This window comes from Dermacentor variabilis, unplaced genomic scaffold, assembly GCF_050947875.1.
Source record: "Dermacentor variabilis isolate Ectoservices unplaced genomic scaffold, ASM5094787v1 scaffold_12, whole genome shotgun sequence".
Lineage (NCBI taxonomy): Eukaryota > Metazoa > Arthropoda > Arachnida > Ixodida > Ixodidae > Dermacentor > Dermacentor variabilis.
In genome coordinates this window covers 20,518,828-20,540,965 of record NW_027460280.1, presented here as the reverse complement: position 1 = coordinate 20,540,965, position 22,138 = coordinate 20,518,828, and the positions used below count along the sequence as shown (strand labels likewise).

At 45.4% G+C, this 22,138-nt stretch overlaps 3 protein-coding genes across 5 annotated transcripts in view; 2 read left to right on the top strand and 1 right to left on the bottom strand.

Annotated features, from left to right (window-relative positions):
• The first annotated feature begins 2,355 nt into the window (after window positions 1-2,355).
• Window positions 2,356-3,253, top strand: LOC142566370 (uncharacterized). Its single transcript, XM_075677317.1, has 2 exons — window positions 2,356-2,394; window positions 2,633-3,253. The coding sequence occupies exons 1-2, from the start codon at window positions 2,388-2,390 to the stop codon at window positions 3,205-3,207; spliced, it is 582 nt and encodes a 193-aa protein (XP_075533432.1). The 5' UTR covers window positions 2,356-2,387; the 3' UTR covers window positions 3,208-3,253.
• Window positions 3,254-15,431: 12,178 nt separating this feature from the next.
• On the bottom strand, window positions 15,432-16,347 carry Chrac-14 (DNA polymerase epsilon subunit 3 Chrac-14). The gene has a single exon (XM_075677087.1). The coding sequence runs from the start codon at window positions 16,170-16,172 to the stop codon at window positions 15,768-15,770; it is 405 nt and encodes a 134-aa protein (XP_075533202.1). The 5' UTR covers window positions 16,173-16,347; the 3' UTR covers window positions 15,432-15,767.
• A 1,716-nt stretch (window positions 16,348-18,063) lies between these two features.
• LOC142566372 (transcription elongation regulator 1) overlaps window positions 18,064-22,138 on the top strand; it is a 332,559-nt gene continuing 328,484 nt past the window's right edge. For all 3 annotated transcript variants that reach the window (XM_075677319.1, XM_075677318.1, XM_075677320.1), the window contains exon 1: window positions 18,064-18,259. In XM_075677319.1, the coding sequence (XP_075533434.1) occupies window positions 18,144-18,259 (116 nt within the window). In that variant the 5' untranslated portion in view covers window positions 18,064-18,143. The remainder of the gene's footprint in view (window positions 18,260-22,138) is intronic.

Genomic DNA, 22,138 nt, shown 5'->3' with positions numbered 1-22,138 from the left:
AATCAAGTTGACCAAGTTGACCGCAGCGCCACCGCGGCCTTTGCGGCAGCGCATGAACGAGAGGATCGCGCTAGGGTGGCTAGAAGGGGAGGTGTGAATACCGGCGGCGAAAACGTGACCCCACTGCGCACCGATGCCGCGGGGCGGCGCTGTTGACCGAGGCGGGGGAAGCAGCCAGACGAAATGAGCACCTCGCCAGCCTCGCGTCGGCTGCATCTCTAGAACAGAAGTGAAAGTGAGCCCGTTTCAGATATCCCGGGCTTTCTGCGAGCGTCAAAGAATAAATATTTATCATGAAAACGATCTTACGTCAGACCACATCATTACTCCTGTGAAATTTTACGGGCCCAGTTCGCACTGTATCGAGATTCAAACGCGTTTTGTCTGTGCACATTTCGTGAAGCGGCTCATGGTGTTAAGGGCTAGTGGGGGGCTTCGAAATAATTTCGACCACTTCGGGTTCTTTAACGCGCACTCGCATCATACGGCACACGGGCGCCTTGCATTTCGCCTCCCTGAAAATGCGACCGTCGTCCTCTAGATCAGCGCACTCGATCACCTTATGCGTGACGCACGCATAGTAGTCATTCACCCTATGCAATCACCCTATGACGTAGTCACGCACAGTAGTCAATCACCCTATGCGTATCAGGTAATGTCTCCAGATTAAGAGACATTACCTGATAATTCGTCTCGACTTATTTACAAGCCACTTTCTGTCTGCACTTGCACACCTGTAGCATGTTATTTTGACGCTCATATAAGCAATTTCCCATGACTGCAGACAGTGAAGCAACAGATCTGGTCATGAAATCGTTTATTTACAAGTGAGGAAAAAATAGTGAAAACTTTACAACACACAAGGTTTCAGTGTTTTCCATTTCTTCTCACTGCCCTGCTGATTGACACCTTTAAGCAAAAAGTGAATCGTTGTGAGGCAATAAAAACGTGTAACTGAGGCTGTCAGGGTAGCAGAATGGTCCAGGCAACCAATTTTTGGCATATCACGAATTGACTGCAATATTTCTGCCACAGCTTTGGCTATGCAAGCGTGTTACACTGAATGAACGAGTGAGTTTCTTTTCAGGGGCATTTACCAGCTTATAGGACGATTCTGGGGGATATAAAATGCCCCCAAGGTCCCGCTCTTTGGATGCCTCTGATGGAAGTTCTCTGGGGATATTGCCTTTATCACTAAGACATGCTGCTTTGCAGTCTTCACAATGTGTGGGCAAAACACGCCTTCTCGCCACATAACCTGCAATGTAATAAACTTTAAGCCGTGCGTCGCTGCGGTGCTCTACATAACTTTGGTGGTCCACAGCCACTTGCACGGCATCTGTTGGCACAGCCTTCACGCTGTCTTCACTGTGGCTTTCTTGTTCAGCCAGCACCTCTTCAACAGATAACTCCAGGACATCCGAAGACACATCGCCGTCCTTGGGGCTCCTTGTGAGGCTCTAGAAGCTAAGACACCTGGATGTGCACAAGCAACATTAGTTACTTAAGCATGCCGAACTTCTGCAAAACATTGGTACTATTTACCAAGCTTGCACGTATACATACCTTATGACTAGAATGAATTGAGGTGGGGTAGGATGATTGTTTGCCCCACTCGCTTGTCTCACAACGCCAAAACATTGCTCCAGGCGGTCTTGGCTCAGTTTCGAAGTCATCATGTACATGATGTCAGCATTGTCGGTAAGGTACTTTAGAAGGTGTTTTGTTGAATGGATGGTCATCGTCAGCCCCTTAGAAGTACTGTTACTAAGAAAGCCGAGCCCATTGGAGTGAGCCTCCCATTCATCAAGAAACGGAAGAGTTTCATCAAGGGTGGCCTCTTTCTTGCTGCCCCGTCTGAAATACCAAAGAGAACAATCATGCACCGTTTTGAGAGAAAAACTATGTTAAAATAACCTCATGACTTCTGCAGGGAACCTCGACGTCCTATAAGCTGGTAAATGCCCCTGAAAAGAAACTCACTCGTTCATTCAGTGTAACACGCTTGCGTTTGCAGGCAGGGGCACGGAAGAGATACCTTTCCTGTGGTTTTCTTGCACCCAGTATCACATCCGGGCACAAAGCTCCGTCTTCTTTTTCGCTGCCGACTGCATCTCGCCCTCGAATTACGGATTGTCGCGAGGAACACTCCAAAAGGTGCGCCGAGACCAACTGACAGCGGAGGCGCAGGCCAGCACGGCTACGAGTCCCCCGCCGCGAGCGGCAGCGTCACATTCCCCCTGGTGGCATCGGTGCGCAAGGGGGTCACGCGCGCCCGAAGGAAAGCGCCACCGGTATTCACACCTCCCCTTCTAGCCACCCTAATCGCGCTTTCTCGGCGGATACAATGGCGGATATGCCGGCGCTGGCGTCACTTCCCCCTTAACATGGCAGGTGAGCTTTTTCGATTATTTCTCCTTTTTTTCTCAGAGGTATTGCGGTTCTAAAAAATTATAGAAACAATGCCTAACATGCAAATATGTATGTATGTCGTATTATTCAGCGTTACTTGAAAGACTTCCTTGCCAGCGGAGCATTCAGTGCATGGTCACAATTGTGTGCAAAGCGTGATACTGGAAGTCGACTGGGCGCCAATTTCTGTCTAATCGCGTACGTTACTGCTATGTTCCAGGTTTTATGGGCTTGCCTTGCGCGTCATTCTACAAACCAAAGTTGCATCATACAACCAAAGAAACAGCTGATCGGCTACTGGAAAAAATTGCTTCGGGGAATGTGTCCGATATCAGTGAAAGCGACGATGAAGATGACGTTCCACAGGAAGACGTTCCGCGGGAAAATGATGGTAGCATACAGAGTCCCAGCGAAGATGAAGAAGAGGAGCATCAAAGGTCATCATTGAAAGAGATAAGTGCAGAAGACTACCTACCTAAAAAGTTTCAGTGGAAAAAGAGACTTTACGTGCCCCCATCAGACACCGACTTCAGCGGTCACGACGAGTGCCCTCCGGACGCAGGTAAAACGTGTACGCCGTTCGTGTACTTTTCCAGATACGTGCCCGAGTCAGTTTTCAAGGTGATAGCAGAAAACACTAATCTGTGTAGTGTGCAGTCAACTCTGCATAACGTGAACACGACAGCCGATGAAATAAGGAAGTTGTTCGGAATGGTACATCAAGATGGGTGTCGTCGATTTGCCTCGTGTAAGGCTCTATTGGAACCAGATGACGAAGGTTCCACTCATCAGTGAAACTATGACCGAGAAGCGCTTTTTCAAGCTTCGAAATAATATGCACATTGTTCCAGAAGGTTCTGATTTCCACAGTGAAGATCGCCTGTGGAAAGTGCGTCCTTTTCTGGAACTTAAGCCCAGACCACACGTACGCTTGCGGACGCGCGCAAGCTCGCGTTCACGCGCCCACGCATGCGCACACGGTGCAGCATGGCTCGTACGCGTCGAAACGCGGCGTCCGTGCGCGGCGTGATCTCGGGGAACAGCTCCTCTCTGTTATCACGCGCTTGGGTTGCCTCGCGTCGGCGCGCCTGGCTACTACGGCGCGGAGCGTTGAACTCCCAGTGAAGCAGATTTATATCGTGCAAGAATGTGGTCTTCCTTCCTTTTTGCACTGATCTAACAGATATAAAAATATAACAATTACGTTTATAAATATCGAAGCATCTTGAAACGCTGTCAGTAACAAAGTACGAAGCAGCGCCTGCCGAGGCGTCTGTGAGTGAGCCCAGTGAGCGCGCGCTGTCGCGCGTCTTTGTGGATGCAAACCACCATTAAAGGCTCAACCAGACGTACGCGTTCCAATGCGTCCGCACACGCCGCGCTGACTCGACGTCGCGTGGCGCCCGACGGAGGAAGAGGGCGCGCACCCAAATGATGCACGAGTTGCCGCGCGTAGCCGCGCGTCTCGTCGCGGCGGCGCAGTGTTGCTAGCTTGCCATGTTCAAGGCAGTCTAGCCTTCGCTTAACGGCCTCGTTAAGCAATGTGTTACATATTAGACAGTTTTAGTTTAGCGTCAGCAACTACAGCGTACGCTATACGCTATAATATAGCGTACGCTAAGCAGCGCACGTTTTCTACAATTTTAGTTGACCGGCGATATCTTCGAATCTCAGAGGCCATATGCCGTTGTTGCGGCTATTTCGCGCCATTAGCGACAGGTGGCGTTGACATCTCGAACGTTTCTTTCGTTAGGCTTCGACTCGTTCGAAACGAGAAGCGATCTCGAAAACACCACGAGGTTATCCATAATACTCTGTCGTCGAAGCGGCCTGAGACTAAGCGAAAGCCGTTTACACAGTCATTTGCTACGAACGAAGTGCATTTTACAAAAGCAACGCCAAATTCAATTCGAAGCGGGCAGCCGGGACCGCCGCCATGTTTCCCGCAAGCTTGCCTGAACGTCGCGCGAAGAGTCGTTCCGGAAGTGACGTTGGCTTGCCGTGGTCATGTGAGGTGTGTCATGCTACTGACGCGAGCGGCAGCTTCCGGCGTGGGCGCAAAAATTCTAGCGGTTGTAGGTCTCCACGCCGCCGCGCGCCGACATGCGAAACAGCCTCCGCGCCTGACGCCGTACGCGCCCAGGCGTGGTGCGGCGCGTGCGGGCGCATTGGAACGCGTACGTCTGGTTGAGCCTTTACTCGCGAGGCGCGGCAGGCGCTAGGCGCGCGGACGCGAGCTAGCGCGCGTCCGCAAGCGTACGTGTGGTCTCGGCTTTATACAAAAGCGATGCTTGGAGCTGGCTGTTGAGGAAGAATGCTCAATCGATGAGCAAATGATCCCTTTCAAGGGCCAGCTTTCCACAAAACAGTACGTGAAAGGTAAGCCATCTCCCTGGGGCATAAAAGTGTTGCGGTATACCAGGGAGAAAACACGATTCCTGCAGAACTAAAGACTACAGTCTTTGTTCGGGTGTTGTCTTGCATTTGTCTAAAGCCGAGACCACACGTACGCTTGCGGACGCGCGCTAGCTCGCGTCCGCGCGCCTAGCGCCTGCCGCGCCTCGCGAGTAATGGTGGTTTGCATCCACAAAGACGCGCGACAGCGCGCGCTCACTGGGCTCACTCACAGACTCCTCGGCAGGCGCTGCTTCGTACTTTGTTACTGACAGCGTTTCAAGATGCTTCGATATTTATAAACGTAATTGTTATATTTTTATATCTGTTAGATCAGTGCAAAAAGGAAGGAAGAACCACATTCTTGCACGATATAAATCTGCTTCACTGAGAGTTGAACGCTCCGCGCCGTAGCTGCGTAGCCAGGCGCGCCGACGCGAGGCAGAGAGGAGCTGTTCCCCGAGATCACGCCGCGTTTCGACGCGTACGAGCCATGGTGCACCGTGTGCGCATGCGTGGGCGCGTGAACGCGAGCTTGCGCGCGTCCGCAAGCGTACGTGTGGTCTGGGCTTAAAAGAATTCCTTCTGGATGTAATTATCAGCTTTATTTTGATAGCTACTTTACATCAGTGCCCCTCCTTCGCCGACTACATGACAAAATTTTGGCAGCTGGAACAGTGAGACAAAACAGGCTAGGCAAATGCCCTCTTGAATAAAAAAATGTGATGAAGAAGAAGCTGCGAGGATACTCCGCTGAAAACGTCACAAGTGATGATGTTGTAGTGGTGGTCTGGAAAGACAATAATACTGTGTCTGTTGCATCAAACTTTGTTGGCATTGGTGACGAAGAGGATGTCAAGAGGTGGGACAAAACCATGCGCGAGCACATATTTGTGAAACAGCCCGAGATCATTGCCAAGTACAATCGAAACATGGGAGGCGTTGACAAGATGGACTTTCTGCTGAGCCTGTACCGCACCAAGATCAGGTAAAAAAAGTGGACCCTGAGGGTGATATTTCATTTTGTAGACTTGGCCGTCTGTAATGCTTGGATAGAGTACTTACATGACAACGCACACACATGGCGGTCAAAGCTCCTTGATCTCCTGCACTTCCACCTGCAAATTACGGAGGCCCTCATCAGCAGTGTGCCTAATACAAGGAAACGTGGGAGGCCGTCCTACGAAGACGTTCCGACAGATGTTCCTCACGAGAGGAACGTCCGCATTCGACGACCTTGCTCGGATGCACGGTATGATGGCATGGACCATTGGCCAGAAGCCCGGGATCAAACCCTTCCTTCTAGATGCAAGTACGAAGGTTGCAAAGGGCGATCAAGAGTTTTTTGCAAGACATGTGAAGTGCCACTTTGTATGACGAAGGACCATAACTGTTACTACAAATTTCACACTTGAAAGATTGTTCCTGATTCTTGACCTCTATGACGCTATGTACACAATTGTGTACACGACTGTAAAAAAAATAAACTGCTCTTGTATTTTCGTCAGTAGCCTTCCATTTCATCTTATTTTGTCAAATATAGATAGTAGGAACAGAAAAAAAAATGTTTTGTAGGAAATAGCAAGCGGCATCTTAAAGGGCTAAAGTTACTTTTTGCAAACAAGCATGTGCGTATTGGCGAAAATTTGCATGGCTGTCCTTTGCTCTTTTCTGTTAAAAAAGATGTGTAGCTCGTGGTTACGGTGCATCACATTTTTGCGATCAGAGCACCAGCAGTAGTTCGGAGGATGACCATTGCATCATCATATTTACAATCCCATGCCATTGAACTACAAAAATTCACCAGCTGTTAGCCATTAAGTTTAGGTTTTCACTTGGAGCGGTTTTATTTCCCTCATGCGCACATTAAAATGTCGGGCACATGTAACATGCAGAATTTGGCACTTTCATGATGTTTAAGACAGTTGCAGTTTCAGAGACCAGTCAAGTGGCTGCTGCGGTACAGTAGTGAAGACTGCAAAGGCCTTCCAACTTGAAAGCCAGTGCCCAAACTTTACCACCAACCAGGATGATGCAGAAGAGGTGAAACTGCAAGCTGTGCTCTCTGCTGCTAGAAATGCAGTCGACCTTTACCTCACAAAGTCTAGGAACTGCTTCACTGCATGGAATACTAACATTTTCGTGTTTCATAACTAAAGAACATTTGTGTACCAACTATTTTTAGGGTGAAAGTTCTTGGAACACTTATCTTTGGTCACCGAAGTGCGCCACTCTGCAAAAATGTGAGAAAGAGATAGAAGGCAGGGCTCACAACGGATTTTGGTTCCAGTATGGGAGAACGCAAGAAAAGAATTTCGCGTACGGAGGCTAGACGGGGGGAAGTAGAAAAAGTGTCTATGTTGATGGTGAAGTGGTAATCATGGGTTCGCAGCGCTTCAAGTATTTCTATCACTTCTATTCACGAACTAGTCTGAGAAATTATTGTGGTAGAACACTCCTTAGAGAGCACACAACAACTTCCAGCGTATAACCAAAATTTGCTATGTGGCCTGGTGAGGGGCCCTTTTAAGAGAAATCCATTGGCGACTGCACTTATCTGTATAAAAGGTAGAATTTCAATATAACGAAGTACTGTTTTTACCAACTTCATTTAGCGTGGTTTAACTGTAATAGATTTTTTTTTTAACTGTCCCCAACAATCTTGGCTTTGCAAATGTACACAGCAGGCTATGCTGCTGAAGTTATGCAAGTATTGCGATCATAGAAGTCTCACTCTGTGCATTTTGCATCGCAGTAGTTTTTGATCAGTTGCTTTTGTAAAGAATACTCCACTTTATATACTACAGCTACAACTTGTGGACACAGGCTTACGCGAGATCATATATTTCTGCACATTTGTGCTTCCATTGTGCAATATATATTACGTTTTGGTCACGAGGGCAAAGGCTGCGCTATGCCCATTGTTCGCAGCAAGGTGCCGCTCCGCTCTCCGATGCAGTGGTCGAAGGAAACAAAATAGGAGAGGTGTCATTTTTTTAAGGCTCCTCCACCTTGGTGGGCCACCCTCATTCTCTTTATACCCTTTCCATCACACCCTCGTGTGCAACGAAGCCAGGATGCAGCATCAACGTAAATGTTCTGCGAATGCATAGAGCGCACCAGCAGCATTGCACATGCCGTGCAAGCGCAGATGCACCAACGGTTGCAAACGACTGCTCGTTTCTAAGTGTGGTTGCTATGACAACATTGCTCTTTGAACCGCTAGTCCCAGTGCTCCTTTGCGAATAAGGCAGGTGACTGCCACACTTTCTCCAATGCAGCGAGGCTGATTGGGTTCTCTCCTATGTACGCTTCCTCCATGTCTGACGACTTTCATGTATAGGTACCCCATATTTTGTGATTAGAAGTAAGAGACAATTTTACATCAAGTTACGTGACGCATTTCTAAAACTTTATTTGGCGTACTTTTACTAGGACCACCTCAGTGTTCAATTGGCGGCTAAACATGTGCAAGAAGCGAGTTTTCTGCATATTTATCTTCACATATGCACACTACTGTGCAATATATCCATCTGAAAACATTTTTTGTGCACAGTTCAGCTTCTGTGAACTTAGCTGGCATAAAATTTCCAAAGTGGACCATTTTGCCCATTTTTAACAGAATATAAGAGATGGAGGGATGGCTAATAATGTATGACTGCAATTCTAGGTGCAAGGCTTCTCTTCATTGTCTCAAGTCTTGCTTTCCTAATGAAGGAAGGCGGTTTTTAGTAATGTCTTTTATGGCGCATATTTTCATGCCTTAAGAAAAGTTTTGGTGGTGCTTGAGCTGTCGAAAAATGTTTCATAATACGACATTTCATGTTCTTTAGAAGCATCTAAAAATTTTTAAAAATCGCAGATGGTTGAGCGCCAACGCTAGGACAGTTTCCATGGAATGACCCTTATTTGTCCTTGTCATTTTTGTGCTGCATTGTTTAAATTATGCAGAACTCGCCCAAACTGCTACATTGGTCATCATTGGTCATCAGCTGTGTGCGAAGGCACAACCAACGTATATCACAAATGAGCAATTGCCTCTCACCATCTGCACTGCTGTTTTTAAAGCTAAATGTGTCAGTAGTTCTGGGTGCATGTTCAGGCTGCTTTCAAGTAACTGGAGAATGATTGAATGCTGACAATAGATGCAACTGAAAATATGGCCACTGTAATGGAGTGAGTGCAATAGACAATGTGGAAAAGTCCATAAGCAGGCTTTCCCATAGACCTAACTTTCCCTAACCCAAATGGCTGCATTCCTGCTAGTAGCGCTGTTAAAGCTGAGAAATTAGTTTTGAAACCTTGGACTGTGTGGGGAATGAACGGGAGCAGGAGTGATGTCACTAACCTGCATGCTGACACTTTAATTATGATTCTAGCCCAAGGTCATGCCACCTCGATTGCATCAAAGGTGTGTGGATAAGTGTACTAGCAGGTTTTGCATATTGTCTATTGTACATTAGCGTAGGGTTGCCAACTCTCAAGTAAGTGGAGTCCGGATTGAGGGAGCGAGGATTGACGGGGGTGGCTGGTGATGACCGACTCTCTCAGCGCCAGGAGCCACCAGTCTGTTTGTGCAAAAAAGTTGAAAATCATTTTCCAGTTCTACCGTATCGCAATTTATAACAATAATGGTGTAGTAAAGTTGCCTGACTAACACGGCTACCAATACAGATAGCGCTACTGTGAACGCTTAGGGCCTACAACAGAACTAGAACCACGACAAACCGCCTGCATGTTGATGACAATGCAACAGAATACCAGAAAGAAGAATGTACAAACGAGCTATGTGGCATTATAAAAATGGCATGCGGTCTATTTATTGTTATCCACTAGAAATAAAGCAAATGTTGCGACATTTGGATGTGCCAACTGGGTCAAGTCGGGGCAGGTGACAATCGCTCAAAATATGGGGCAGTTCCGCTAAATTCGGGATGGTTGGCAACCCTAGATTAGGGTCCTTTGCTTTTGGGTTTTATATTTCTTGCAATTCAGAGGGTAAAAGTTGGGTGTTATATTGAAACAGGGAAACTGGGGAGAAATCTGGGTATTTTTTTGTCTGGCATGAAAAGCGCGGAGAAATCGGAGGTTTGGTTGTCTAGCAGCCGAAAGTTCACGATTTTGGGGGGGAACTTTTACAAACAATTGACGTAAGCAATGGTGTCATTTTGGACACAGACATTCTATTCAAATAAGCAAAATCACTCACAGGAACATGTAATAGCAAAGAGAGCTCCTCGCAACTCATGTGACGAACTCATCTCTATAAGTCCTTGTTGTCAGGCATCATTAATACATTTAAAAGAAACCACAGTAACAAAACAAAAAAATAGAGATTGGTTTGGAAATCCCATGTTTTTTTTTGCTCTCGGTAATTTAACAATGAAAAAATATACAAAATATTAGTGCGTACAGGCACGCTTCTAAAGGTACGATACTTTTGCTTAACTTACAAGTACCTGTTGACGTCGTACATTATCATATGCATTAGGAGCAATCTTGTGTTCATCCTGGACCTGCTACCTTTTGTACTTCTCTGTAGTAGTCCTGTTTTCTAGTTTCCAATATAGTGTCTATATACACGGTGTCCCAACTATCATGCACCAGGATTTAAATATATGCAAATGCCACGTATCTGGACAGAACCAAGATAATGTTGTTTGCTGTCGCTTGGAGATACAGATAATTTTTTGCATTCCAATTAATTACATAATTAGTCTTAATTAACCAAGTTCTCAAATATACTTACATGAACAGTGTCAATAAGAAAATTGTAGACGAACACGAAAAATTCCCGATACAGCTTCCTGTTGCTCAATACGCGCTACATAAAAGTGTTTTCTCGAGTGTGAAAGAATCCCGTGAATACATGCAAAATTGTCGAGCAACTGGCCGCTCTAGGCAATTTGCGTATATTCACAGGCTTCTTTCATGCTCAACCTGAGTATCTCCAAGCGACGGCAAAGAACATTACTATGGTTCTATCCAGCTACATGGCATCTGCACAACATCTGCAGGCTTGGAGTGATGCCCGTCACCGGCAAAAGATGCCGAGAGCGAGTGGGGCTATACTAATCCAGGTACAACCAAATTAGGAAGGCCCACTAAGCTTCAACAAGACACTCCCTCACCAGAACAGGCATTGGCGTCCCTGGTGCAGTATTCGGCCACTACCTCCTGAATGATTCCTACAATTAACCCATGGCCCTCAGTCCCCATCAGCTGCGGAGCACCTGACCCAGGCATTGGTCTGACTTGTAACTTAGCAGAGGGTGCTCAGAATCTCTGGGTCCAGACAGGCCGCCAATGGAAACTGATCCTTGCAACGTTTAACACCCGAACCCTCTCGAGTGAGGCAAGCTTAGCAGGACTCTTTGAGGAACTATCAGACATTGTTTGGGATATTATTGTCCTTAGTGAGATTAGAAGAACGGGTGAGGCTTACACATTGCTGAATAACGGATATGTCCTCTGCTATAGAGGTCTCCTAGATAAGAAGCAGTACAGGGTAGGATTCCTAATCCATAAGGACATAGTGGGCAACATTGACGAATTCTAAAGCATTAACGAGCAGGTAACTGTAGTCGTAACCTAACTTAATAAGAGGTATAGATTGAAGGTAGTACAAGCCTACGATCCAACATCCAGTCACGATGATGAGGAAATAGATCAGTTTTATGAAGACGTTGAATTAGCAATGAGAGAAGTGAAAACTCAGTATACTGTAGTAATGGGCGACTTCAATGCAAAAGTGGGGAAAAGGCAGGCTGGTGACCAAGCAATTGGCAACTCTATCATCGATTCTAGGAACGCTAGAGGAGAGGTGCTGGTGGAATTCGCAGGAAGGAATAAGCTTCGAATAATGAACTTTTTCAGGAAGTGTAGCAACAGAAAATGGACCTGGAAAAGCCCTAATGGTGAAACATGAAATTGACTTCATGCTTTCTGCTGATCCCAGCATAGTGCAGGATGTAGAAGTGATAGGTAGGGTAAAGTGCAGTGATCATAGGTTAGTGAGGGCTAGGATTCACCTCAATTTGAAGGGAGAAAGAGCAAAATTGGTCAAGAGCAAACTGACTGACTGAACCTAGAAAGACTGAAAGACTGAACCTAGAGGCAGTAAGGGTAAAAGCAGACAAATTCAGGCTGGCACTTGCAAACAAATATGCAGCCTTAGAACAGATAGATGATGATGACATAGAGCTAATGAATGAAGCCGTAACTAGGCTTGCTTCAGAGGCAGCAATTGAAGTGGGAGGCAAGGCACCAAGGCAGCCAGTTGGCAAGCTCTCTCAAGTAACAAAGGACCTGATAAAGAAACGACAAAGAATGAAAGTGTCCAACTCAAGAGATAGAATTTGCGGAACTGTCAAAACTGATCAACAAGGCGAAAATAAGTGGTATTCGAAACTATAACATGAGAAAGACTGAAGAAGCCGTAAAAAATGGACGCAGCCTGAAATCAGTGAGAAAGAAACTTGGCATAGGACAAACGAAGATGTATGCTCTGAAAGATAAGCAGGGCAATATAATTAGCAATCTCGAAGGTATAGTAAAAGAAGCGGAAGAATTCTATACTGACCTGTACAATACCCAGAGGCGTCAGGATACCTCCATTAGAAACAGTATTGAACAGGATACAGAAACTCCTCCTATAACTACCGATGAGATCAGAAGGGCCTTGCAAGACATGAAACGAGGAAGGGCGGCAGGAGAAGATGGAATAACAATCAATTTAATCAAAGATGGAGGAGACAAAATGCTCGGAAAACTGGCGGCTCTTTATACGAAGTGTCTATCGACTGCAAGGGTTCTAGAAAACTGGAAACATGCTAACATTATACTAATCAACAAAAAGGGAGACGTTAAAGAATTGAAAAATTATAGGCCCATTAGCTTACTCCCAGTAATATATAAAATATTTACCAAAATAAATCTCCAATAGAATAAGGCCAACACTGGACTTTAGCAAACCAAGGGAACAGGCTGGCTTCTGGAAGCGATGTCATTAATCAGGATATCGAGAAATCCACAGTGTACAATAAGCCTCTCTATATGGCTTTCATATATTACGAAAAGACATTTGATTCAGTAGAGATACCAGCAGTTATAGAAGCATTACGTAATCAAGAAGTACAGAACGCTCACGTAAATATCTTGGAGAATATTTACAGAGGTTCTACAGCTACCTTAATTCTACACAAGAAAAGCAGGAAGATACCTATAAAGAAAGGGGTCAGACAGGGAGACAATCTCTCCAATGCTGTTCACTGCGTGCTTGGAAGAAGTCTTCAAGCTGTTAAACTGGGAAGGCTTATGAGTAAGGATAGATGGCGAATATCTCGGCAACCTTTGGTTTGCTGATGTTCTATTCAGCAACAGTGCAGACGAGTTACAACAAATGATTGAGGACCTTAACAGAGAGAGTGTAAGAGTGGGGTTGAAGATTAATATGCAGAACACAAAGATAATTATGAATAGCCGGGCAAAGGAACAAGAGTTCAGGATCACCAGTCAACCTCTAGAGTCTGAAGGAGTACGTTCACCTAGGTCAATTGATCACAGGAAAGCCTGATCATGAGAAGGAAGTTCATAGAAGAATCAAAATGCGATGGATTGCATACGGCAGACATTGTCAGCTCCTGACTGGAAGCTTACAATTATCATTGAAAAGGAAGGTGTACAATCAGTGCATTTTACCAGTGCTGACATATGGGGCAGACTCTTGGAGACTGGCAAAAAAGCTTGAGAACAAGTTAAGGACAGCACAAAGAGCGATGGAACGAAGATTGCTAGGCATAATGTTAAGAGACAGAAAGAGAGCGGTTTGGATCAGAGAGCAAACAGGTAGAGACAATATTCTAATTGACATCAAGGGAACAAAAATGGAGCTGGGCAGGTGATGTAATGCGTCGGTTAGATAACCGTTGGACCATTAGGGTTATCGAATGGGTACCAAGAGAAGGTAAACGCAATCGAGGACGACAGAAGACTAGGTGAAGCGATGAAATTAGGAAATTCACGGGCGCTAGTTGTAATCGGTTGGCGCAAGACAGGGGTAACTGGAGATGGCAGGGAGAGGGCCTTCGTCCTGCAGAGGACATGAAACTGGCTGATGATGATCATGACATGGCATTTGCATATTTTGAAATCTTGGTGCACGGTAGTTGGGACATCCTGTATACCAACTAGATGTGATCAACCACGCACCCTTCTTTGAACACAACATAGTTGGGTAAACATCCTGTCAACGTGACAGCTACCATTGGCAATGCCAGAGCACTGTCAGCGCTGGTAATTCATTTCCTAGTGCGTTATCGCCGTTTACATGTATGAAACGTGTGGCAAATGCAATGGAATGCACCACTGCCGTATTGATGTAAACGCTGCTACTCAAAAAGCAACAAAGGCCGGCAGGCGCTCAATGCATTATATTTTTACATATGCCAGTTCTCACTTGAGTGTCAAGCGAAAACGAGGCATATATATCATATTTATATCTTAATAAAATGATACATCTTTACCACTTGCTCAGGAAAGGTGGACAGTGTTCATTAGTTTTGTAAAACATGCGTTTATTTTTTATGAAAGGGCAAAGTTCGGGAAGAAACTGGCTTCAACCCGATTTCCTCAATTGTTTTGAGGTGCAAGAATTGGGAATTATCAGGTTTTACACGAAAACGAAGGACCCTATACATGGTTCATGTTATGGCATTTGCGATGCTTTCAGGTCACTCATTTAGCTATGACCCATCTCTACTCAGCTGGTGGAACCTCAGCAGCTTGACTTATCACATGCATTTAGTGGCTGTACATTTTTAATGCTTGTGCCATGATTAAGCCCAACATTCCCAAATACCTTATTCAGTTTTTTGTGGAAAGTGCACTGACAGAATAGGACTCAAATGCTCTTTTGAAAGCTCATACGCACAAGTTCCAGTTTAGTACAAACAAGGCCAAGTTAAGCTGTTCACATGTAATAATGACAACACACATTTCTGTCAATCAGTTGATGAAAGCTGTGTTGAGAAAAGGAAACAGTTGCAATTAAAAAGATGTAATAGCTACAAGTCACGAACAGTCAAGCGACGAAATTACAATATTCCTTGCTTGGCTTACATAAAAGGGTAGTGGTTTGTGCTAGTTGGTATGTCACGATTTCTCAGATAGCGTGAAGCAAATAAACTGGACGAGACAAACCAGGACAAATGCTTACTGGCACAATCTACACAATATTGTGCACAAAGAGGCACTATTTTATTAAATTCTCTGATATAGAAATCATTGGACAATCTTGTTGATTACCTTTGCATTAGAGGGAGTGCTAAGTCATTATTAGCTGCTAGATTTTGTTTTAAAGTAGTTCTAATGCTGGAACATGTTCGCGAGAGATTCGGGCATTCCGGCAAAAGCGCTTGTATCCCTACACTAATACGGGTTTCACACGGCGCACTTTTGATCGCGATAAAGAAATATGGATCTAATTTCTCGGTCGCGATTGGTTCCTTTGCGCAGGCTGCGTGAGGGAGCCAATCGCGGTCGAGAATTTCGATCCGGATCGGGCATGACCACGATCGAAAGCGGCCGTGTGATAACGGTATGAGTAAATAGAAGCAGCCCGAAAGCTCGCGAGTATGTATTTATTTAAGATGTAAACCAAGACGCCACAGCATAGACCTCAAGTACTGCAACCGGGCACAGCACGCAGGCTTTCAAGTTACAGTAAACAAATCAGGTGCCGTTCATGGACTGTAGAATCTCGCGCGGCCGTATAATTTGTGGCAACAGTAATGACAATAACAGCGACAAGCACAAGATAATGAAATAATCACTCGCAGACAAACAAAGGAGAGCACAAGCGGCCGGCAGCAAGTTTTCCAACAAGAACGGCAAGGCTGTCTCGCACTTGGTAACACGGGTCACATCAGATCAAGTGACTGCGTGGTATCGGCCTCAGTTTTTCAGCTTGCTTCATCACCTGGATCGACTTCGCCATCTTCTCCCATCTCGGTATCGCCAGCTGAGACCGTGTCACCACCACCTTGTTGCTTTTTAGCTCGGTTAGCGTCCTTTTTCGTCTTCCCTTGACGGAACTGTTCCAGGTTTCCACTGAGTGTGTCGATGAAACTCTCGAATTCCATCTCCTCCATCGCCGATATGATATCGGAGCCAGTCACCGTCTTCCTTTTGCCTTTCAATGCGAAGTTGTTAGCACAGGAAGTGGTGTAGAGTACAAACACGCTTGCCGCTTTGGCCAACGCTGCCCGTGCTTCCTTCGAAACGTTGACGCCATCCGGAAGGGCGTCTTTGACGATGCGAGTAACAACAGAGAGAGGCAAGTTGAGATCTTCAGGCCGCTCTGCCATCTTGGGCGATGTCGACAAAAGGTTACTTGTCACGACAACGGCAGTGGTACGACGCGTTGAACGTTTCACAGATTCGAAATGATAAGGAACACAAATTGAACCAACGAGATGTTAAATTTCCACTAACAACGCACGCGCGCTCACCATGATGGATTGGATTCAAACGGATTCGACATACGTCAGCATGCGCCAAAAGAAATGACCGTTTCTGGGTTTCTGAAAATTATTCATTTCAGTAAAAAACATGACACATATATGCGTTCTCTCAACATAATTTAACAATTTTATTTGTTTTTATTGTAAAAATTAATTATTTTAAATATAACAGGCGCGCAGTAACAACAGACTCGCATATTTCAAGCGCAGCGCCACTCACGCAGGTGGAGCCACATGCATATGGTTAATTGGCCACGGAGGAAGGAAACTAAGGAGAGGCCCTGACGTCACTCTTTGTGAAGCAAAAGTGAAGCCGGAAGTTGGCGTTGCTCATGGCGATGCTCCGCCTTTTGGGCCCCCCTCCTCTCTTGTTTACATCTTTCGCGAAACCACGCCGCGCTGCGCGTGGTTTCGCGCGCGGAGCGCGTGCGCTCGCGCAACATCCGGCATAGCACGGTGCAGGTAACACAGCGCAACAAGACACGGTGACTAACGCAAACCCGCCCACACAGCGCCTACCACCAACCTACCAGAGCAACACGTGTGAGCGCTCAAAACCATAACAACGCCGCCATTGTGGCCCAAAAGGCGTGGCCATACAACAAAAAAAAATAAAAAAGCTGCAAAAAAATGAGAACCTACTACGTCATTTCCGCCACACTTTTCTCCTAGCGCGCGGAGGGGGTAGGGCCTCTCCTTAGTTTCCTTCCTCCGTGTTAATTGGCCTTCCTTCATGCAGGCCATAGAGTTTCTCACTATAACACCTAGAGGGTAATCTGGCGCCACCGTCTATGGGAGTTTCTTAAGGGGACACCGTGCCGTCATGGGAATGACGGTATATGTGTCTGCGAGGCTCGTGTTGGCTGGTGTTGTAAGAGGCTTCGTCTAAAACGTAGATATGGCTACGCAAATAACGCGTTTTCAAAGTAAAATCTTCATAAAATGTTTCCATTCACGCATATTACATCTTTACTCACCCACCATGGATGACCAAGCGAAGAAAAGCAAGAACAGACGACCAACTGTTTCAGAGCGAGCGCGAACCTTGTCGTTTGTCCTCCAACTTTAGCGGCCCGCTGATACTTTTTACGTAACATGTAGTCATACACACAATAACAAGTTCTCATAGTTAAACAAAACATGTTTTCGCGTAATAATAAAGCTAAAACAGCTTTCCATGTGCTGTTCTAGTAGAAAATGAATCATCGTGACAGACGGAATGGTACTTGCCAAGCGCGTCTTCAAGGTGTCCTGTCTTTACGAGAACGATGCCAATCCGAATCCACAATATACCGGCATTCCCATGCATACCACAGCGCAGCAGCGCCAGATTTCCCTCTAGGTAATGTAGTGAGAAACTCTATGATGCAGGCCATGGAGTAACGCCAGAAAAACGTCATGGCCGCCATGAGGGACAAAAACAAAGTCAATTCGCAGTTTTTTTGCTTGACAAACCAGAAAAATAAGTGTCAAGTGTTATCGTGCATAATTTAGATTATAAAATGTGATCTTGTTGCTGATTTGAGTAAAAAGAAAGCAAGAATAAGTGCTACTTTTTAAATAAAAAAAAACCAGGTCACTTACAATTTTGATTATAATAAAGACAGTACATGAATTTTGAAAATTATTTATTGTTTTTACATAAGATGAAGTTTGAAGTTTTGTTTAAAACACTCTTACGTCCTGCGCCACCTTCACCTGCAAATAAGAAAGCTTGGGATTTTGTCTTGGCCTGCTATACTCCTAATACTCCCGGCCCGCGTCGGTTGTGGTTTTCTACCGGTTCTTTGTACTGGTTGTATAGAGTATTTGCTGATGGGCGACAACAGTTTTGAAATGTCCGATAGTGACGGCCCAAACGACGGTGTGAAGGGCGGTTTTATGCATCGCAACCGAGGTACCGATGGTTTTCCACCAAGAGGTCCTCCAAGGTAATGCTGCGTCTGTGAACGTTTACACGATCTGCTGATTTTTTGTAATGGCGGAACCTCGCCCGAATGAATAATTTTCTTTTAAGCTGTTCTTTGGGTCAATTGTAGCTGTGAGCCAGAGAACTAGCAACTATTGTCTTATTCCTCGTTTCTTGCTTTCTCTGATGCACGCGTTTGCTTGCGTGCTATATCATCGGAGCGCGCGTCTTTCCAGTTCTTCAAGCTGGGAACGTGGTTTCAAGATTTTTTCTTTGTATTCTAATTGTAGAGTTTAGCAGGCTTGATTTCGGTTTCAGAACGACATCCCTTCGTTTTGCTGACTGTTTGTGAAGCTGGTCGCTTTATTGCATGTAAACGATTGCCTAGAGTGTTGCTATCTGGTATCAATGTTGAGCAAACCGGCAAGTGTAGTGAATTCGTAGCGCTCGCGCCAAAATTTGACGCAGCTTGGAACTGCTGTACAGCCTACCATAAATTGATCAAATCACTGAAAACATAAATATGTGTTTTCGCAAAACTGTTCTTGCATTCTTTATTCAAAGCCTGTGGGTATTGGTGGGGTCATCCTAATATGCAGTAAACAGCGTTATTTGCATAACTGCCGCTATATTGAAGAGTAATATGAATACAGAAACAATTCGGTAGTGCAATATCGTTTGGCAGTTAATGTGGCCGCATTTCTTCATGTCTCTCCTGAAATACTGCGAGAGCTAGATTTATACCTTAACTGCTTCTGGGCACCTATAGCATCATGCATCGCTCCGCACACACTACCTTTAGCAGCACTTGTGAGTACCTAAATGTCAGGTTCTTCACATTGGCTTCTAAGAACCACTGGGTTTAAAATGTCTGTTGCTTTTACACCATCTTCCACATTATAAAATATGAATGTATACGAACCTGCCCAACATTAAGTTTTGTTAACTTCTTTACCGTTGTAACTAGCAACTACCCAGTGCTCACTGTAGCATCTGGCAGGTTCAGGCAAGCTGCTCATTAGTGGAGCATTCTTGAAGCTTCGTGAAGCTTCATGCTTTTCTTGTCAGGAATCTTGACCATATCCTTTGTCAGGCGTCTTGATAAGAGTGCCCCAAGTGGGTATCCAAATAGGTATAATAGGAAAATTGTGTTTAGCAGCAGTCGTCAAACCAGCGATGTCTCAGGCTGGACAAGGGGACTTGTCTTCCTCAGGGCAACATTGATGTTGCCCCAAACACAAGTCCTTGGCTGCAGCCTGAGACATCTCGTTTGACCACCAATAAGAGGATGTAGTTTCTACAGGCACGAGTGTAATGCATTCTGTGGCTACCAGGTGACCCAGGGAAGGTTTTTATGATGACATTGTTTGCTATGCTTGTCTATTTCATGTGGTAGTACCTGCTTTCAGTAATATAAGCATTGAAAACGTAAAGAAGTGCCTTTAAAGCTGGTCACACTACGCACTTAAATAAAAGCTTGGTACTAACACAAACTGAGAAAACGAGTTAAAAATATTTCGTAACGGTGATATTGCGTAGCACACGAATGTAGGAAAAACGACAGAAGAGTAAAGAGCACTTTATATTCTTCTCTGTTGTTTTTCCTACATTCACGTGCTACGCAGTACTGCCATTATGAACAATAACCAGCTCTCCCAAGCTTTAACCATCAAGAGTGAAGAAAAGGTGACGCTTTTAAACTTCTTGTTTTGTGTTTGGTTGTAAGGTGATGGCCTTAAGTACCAGTCATATTACACACCTTTCTCAAGAAGGTGTGGCAGGGCTAGGCACACCAAAGAGGACTGTTAAGCTCGATTGGTAAATTGCTTTTCTCAAATGTCAGTCGTATCATGAATGAGCCAGAGAGAAGAATAAGAGGACAGCTAGTAAAAACAGTTAAAGCATAGTTGAAATTAACCATTATGGTTAAAGGGCCCCTGAAACGGTTCGGACTGATTTTGTAGACGCGTAGGGCACAGCTTAAGTAGAACATTCACACCACAATTTAAGTGAAGCATTACGTAATAATGGAGCTACAAGCGATTACAAGTTACCCTCCTCCCTAGCCGCGCTTTTCCTCCTCAACTCGTTCGCCGAGCGCTCGGGGCTAAGCTCTGCCTTCACTGGGTCTGCGTTATGATGCGACGTCGCGTCGTCCACTTCCGGTTGTTTTGGAGCCCGCGTGAAACCTCACCGCTAGCCGCTTGGCTGTTGACCCCAAGCGAGAGCTATCGAAGCAGTGTGCGTTGCGAGCATTCCGTCGCAGCGCCGAACATCTGGTATTCCGGTAACCACACACTAGCGGAAAGTTTCAACGAAACGGTGGAAGCATAAACTCAAGCTGATGAAGGAACTTTAGCGTAGACGTATGTGAGCTGCCTGATCGGTCTCCACGGTCCAGCCACCCGTTGGCGAAGAGCTTAACCAGCTGAAGAAAAAGCTAATGTTGCTCTAACCGAGTGTAAAACAATTTAAACATTTACAAAAACGTGTTAACGATTACACTCCTGCGAAAAATTTACACCAGCAGCAAGGAATGCATTTTGTCACTGCTACTGTGTCTGGTTGAGCTCTATGCCACCAGGTGGCTGCACCGTGCAGACCATTCACATTTGCGCTTCTGTTCATCCCATGAAACGACACACAAGAGGACACGGCTAGGCCCTGTCCCCTTTGCAGTTGCGTTTACCCTAACACCGAGCTCGCGAAACGCTATTGTGTTAGTAATCTTCCGGTGTAAAGTGACCGCCGCAATTGCGCAAATCCTGGCGCCGATCGGATATCGGCAGCCCGATGCGCTGCAGCCAGTCCGCTCGTCTACTGGCTTGCAGAGGGACACGATGTTGCAGCTTGACATATTGCCAGTCGCTATGTTTGCAGTCCACAACGCAACAAAGACAGACCGACACTGACGGTGGAGCTGTCGTCAAAGACTGAGCGCGTTGTAAAACAAGCAGACGATACTTGCTGTGTGCCGGAAGTGCTTAAGTGTAATGAAAAATTGTTCTTGTGCATTCTTTTTGTTACTTTCTTTCTATAAAAACAAATGAACTAACATTCCAACTATTACAAACATCATTTGTTCACCATAAAGTTGGAAAAATTATCGATCACGCGCCCTGGTCAGCCTATTGGATAGCTCGCGCCACTGACCGATTTGCGTCTTGTGGGTAGGGGCGGCTTAAAATTCCGCTGTGCAGTGTGCTGCGATCGGCAGTGATACGAGTTTTTAAAACCTTATAATAATTTACACGCTTTACGCGGAGCACTTAGATGCGTCCATTAATGATCAGAAGGACGTACTCTAACAACTCAGTGCGTTTGTATAAAATCGTCAAAATCGTTTCAGGGTCCCTTTAATTGAAATGATAGAAATAAGGGAAATGAAAGTAGGTTTTCAAAGGCCCCTCACCAGGCCCCATTATGCCAACTTGGGAGCGTTTTACCAAAATAATTTTCCAAATCAGTTCCTGTTGGACGAGCTAGAAGAAATCCTCCCGTTACCATGCCACCAGGAGGCGAGGCTCAATGTAAAGAGACATTCTCTCCCTTTGCCTCGACTAGTGTCCATAAATGTCGTTCCTTCCTTGCCTTCCCCCATACTGAAGCTGAGGAGCAGAGTCTAATCACATGACAAACCCCTCCTCCTCTTTCTTTCTTCTCTTCCTTTGTTGCCGCACAGAACATTTCCAGTAGTGGCATTGCGTCTTCTGCATTAGCTGATTAACCAGTCACATGCCACATTAGGCATCTGTGAGTGTGGACTTGGCTCGGATAACTTAAAGGGACCCTGAAATGATTTTGTACAAATGTACTGAGTCGTTAGGGTAGGCCCTTTTGATCATTAAGTGACACATTTAAGCGCTCCGCATAAAGCACATAATTATAAGGTTTTAAAAAT

What these genes read in the sequence shown, in the direction of transcription:
- Chrac-14 (XM_075677087.1), bottom strand. Translation starts at nt 16,172, where the DNA reads ATGGCAGAGCGGCCTGAAGATCTCAACTTGCCTCTCTCTGTTGTTACT.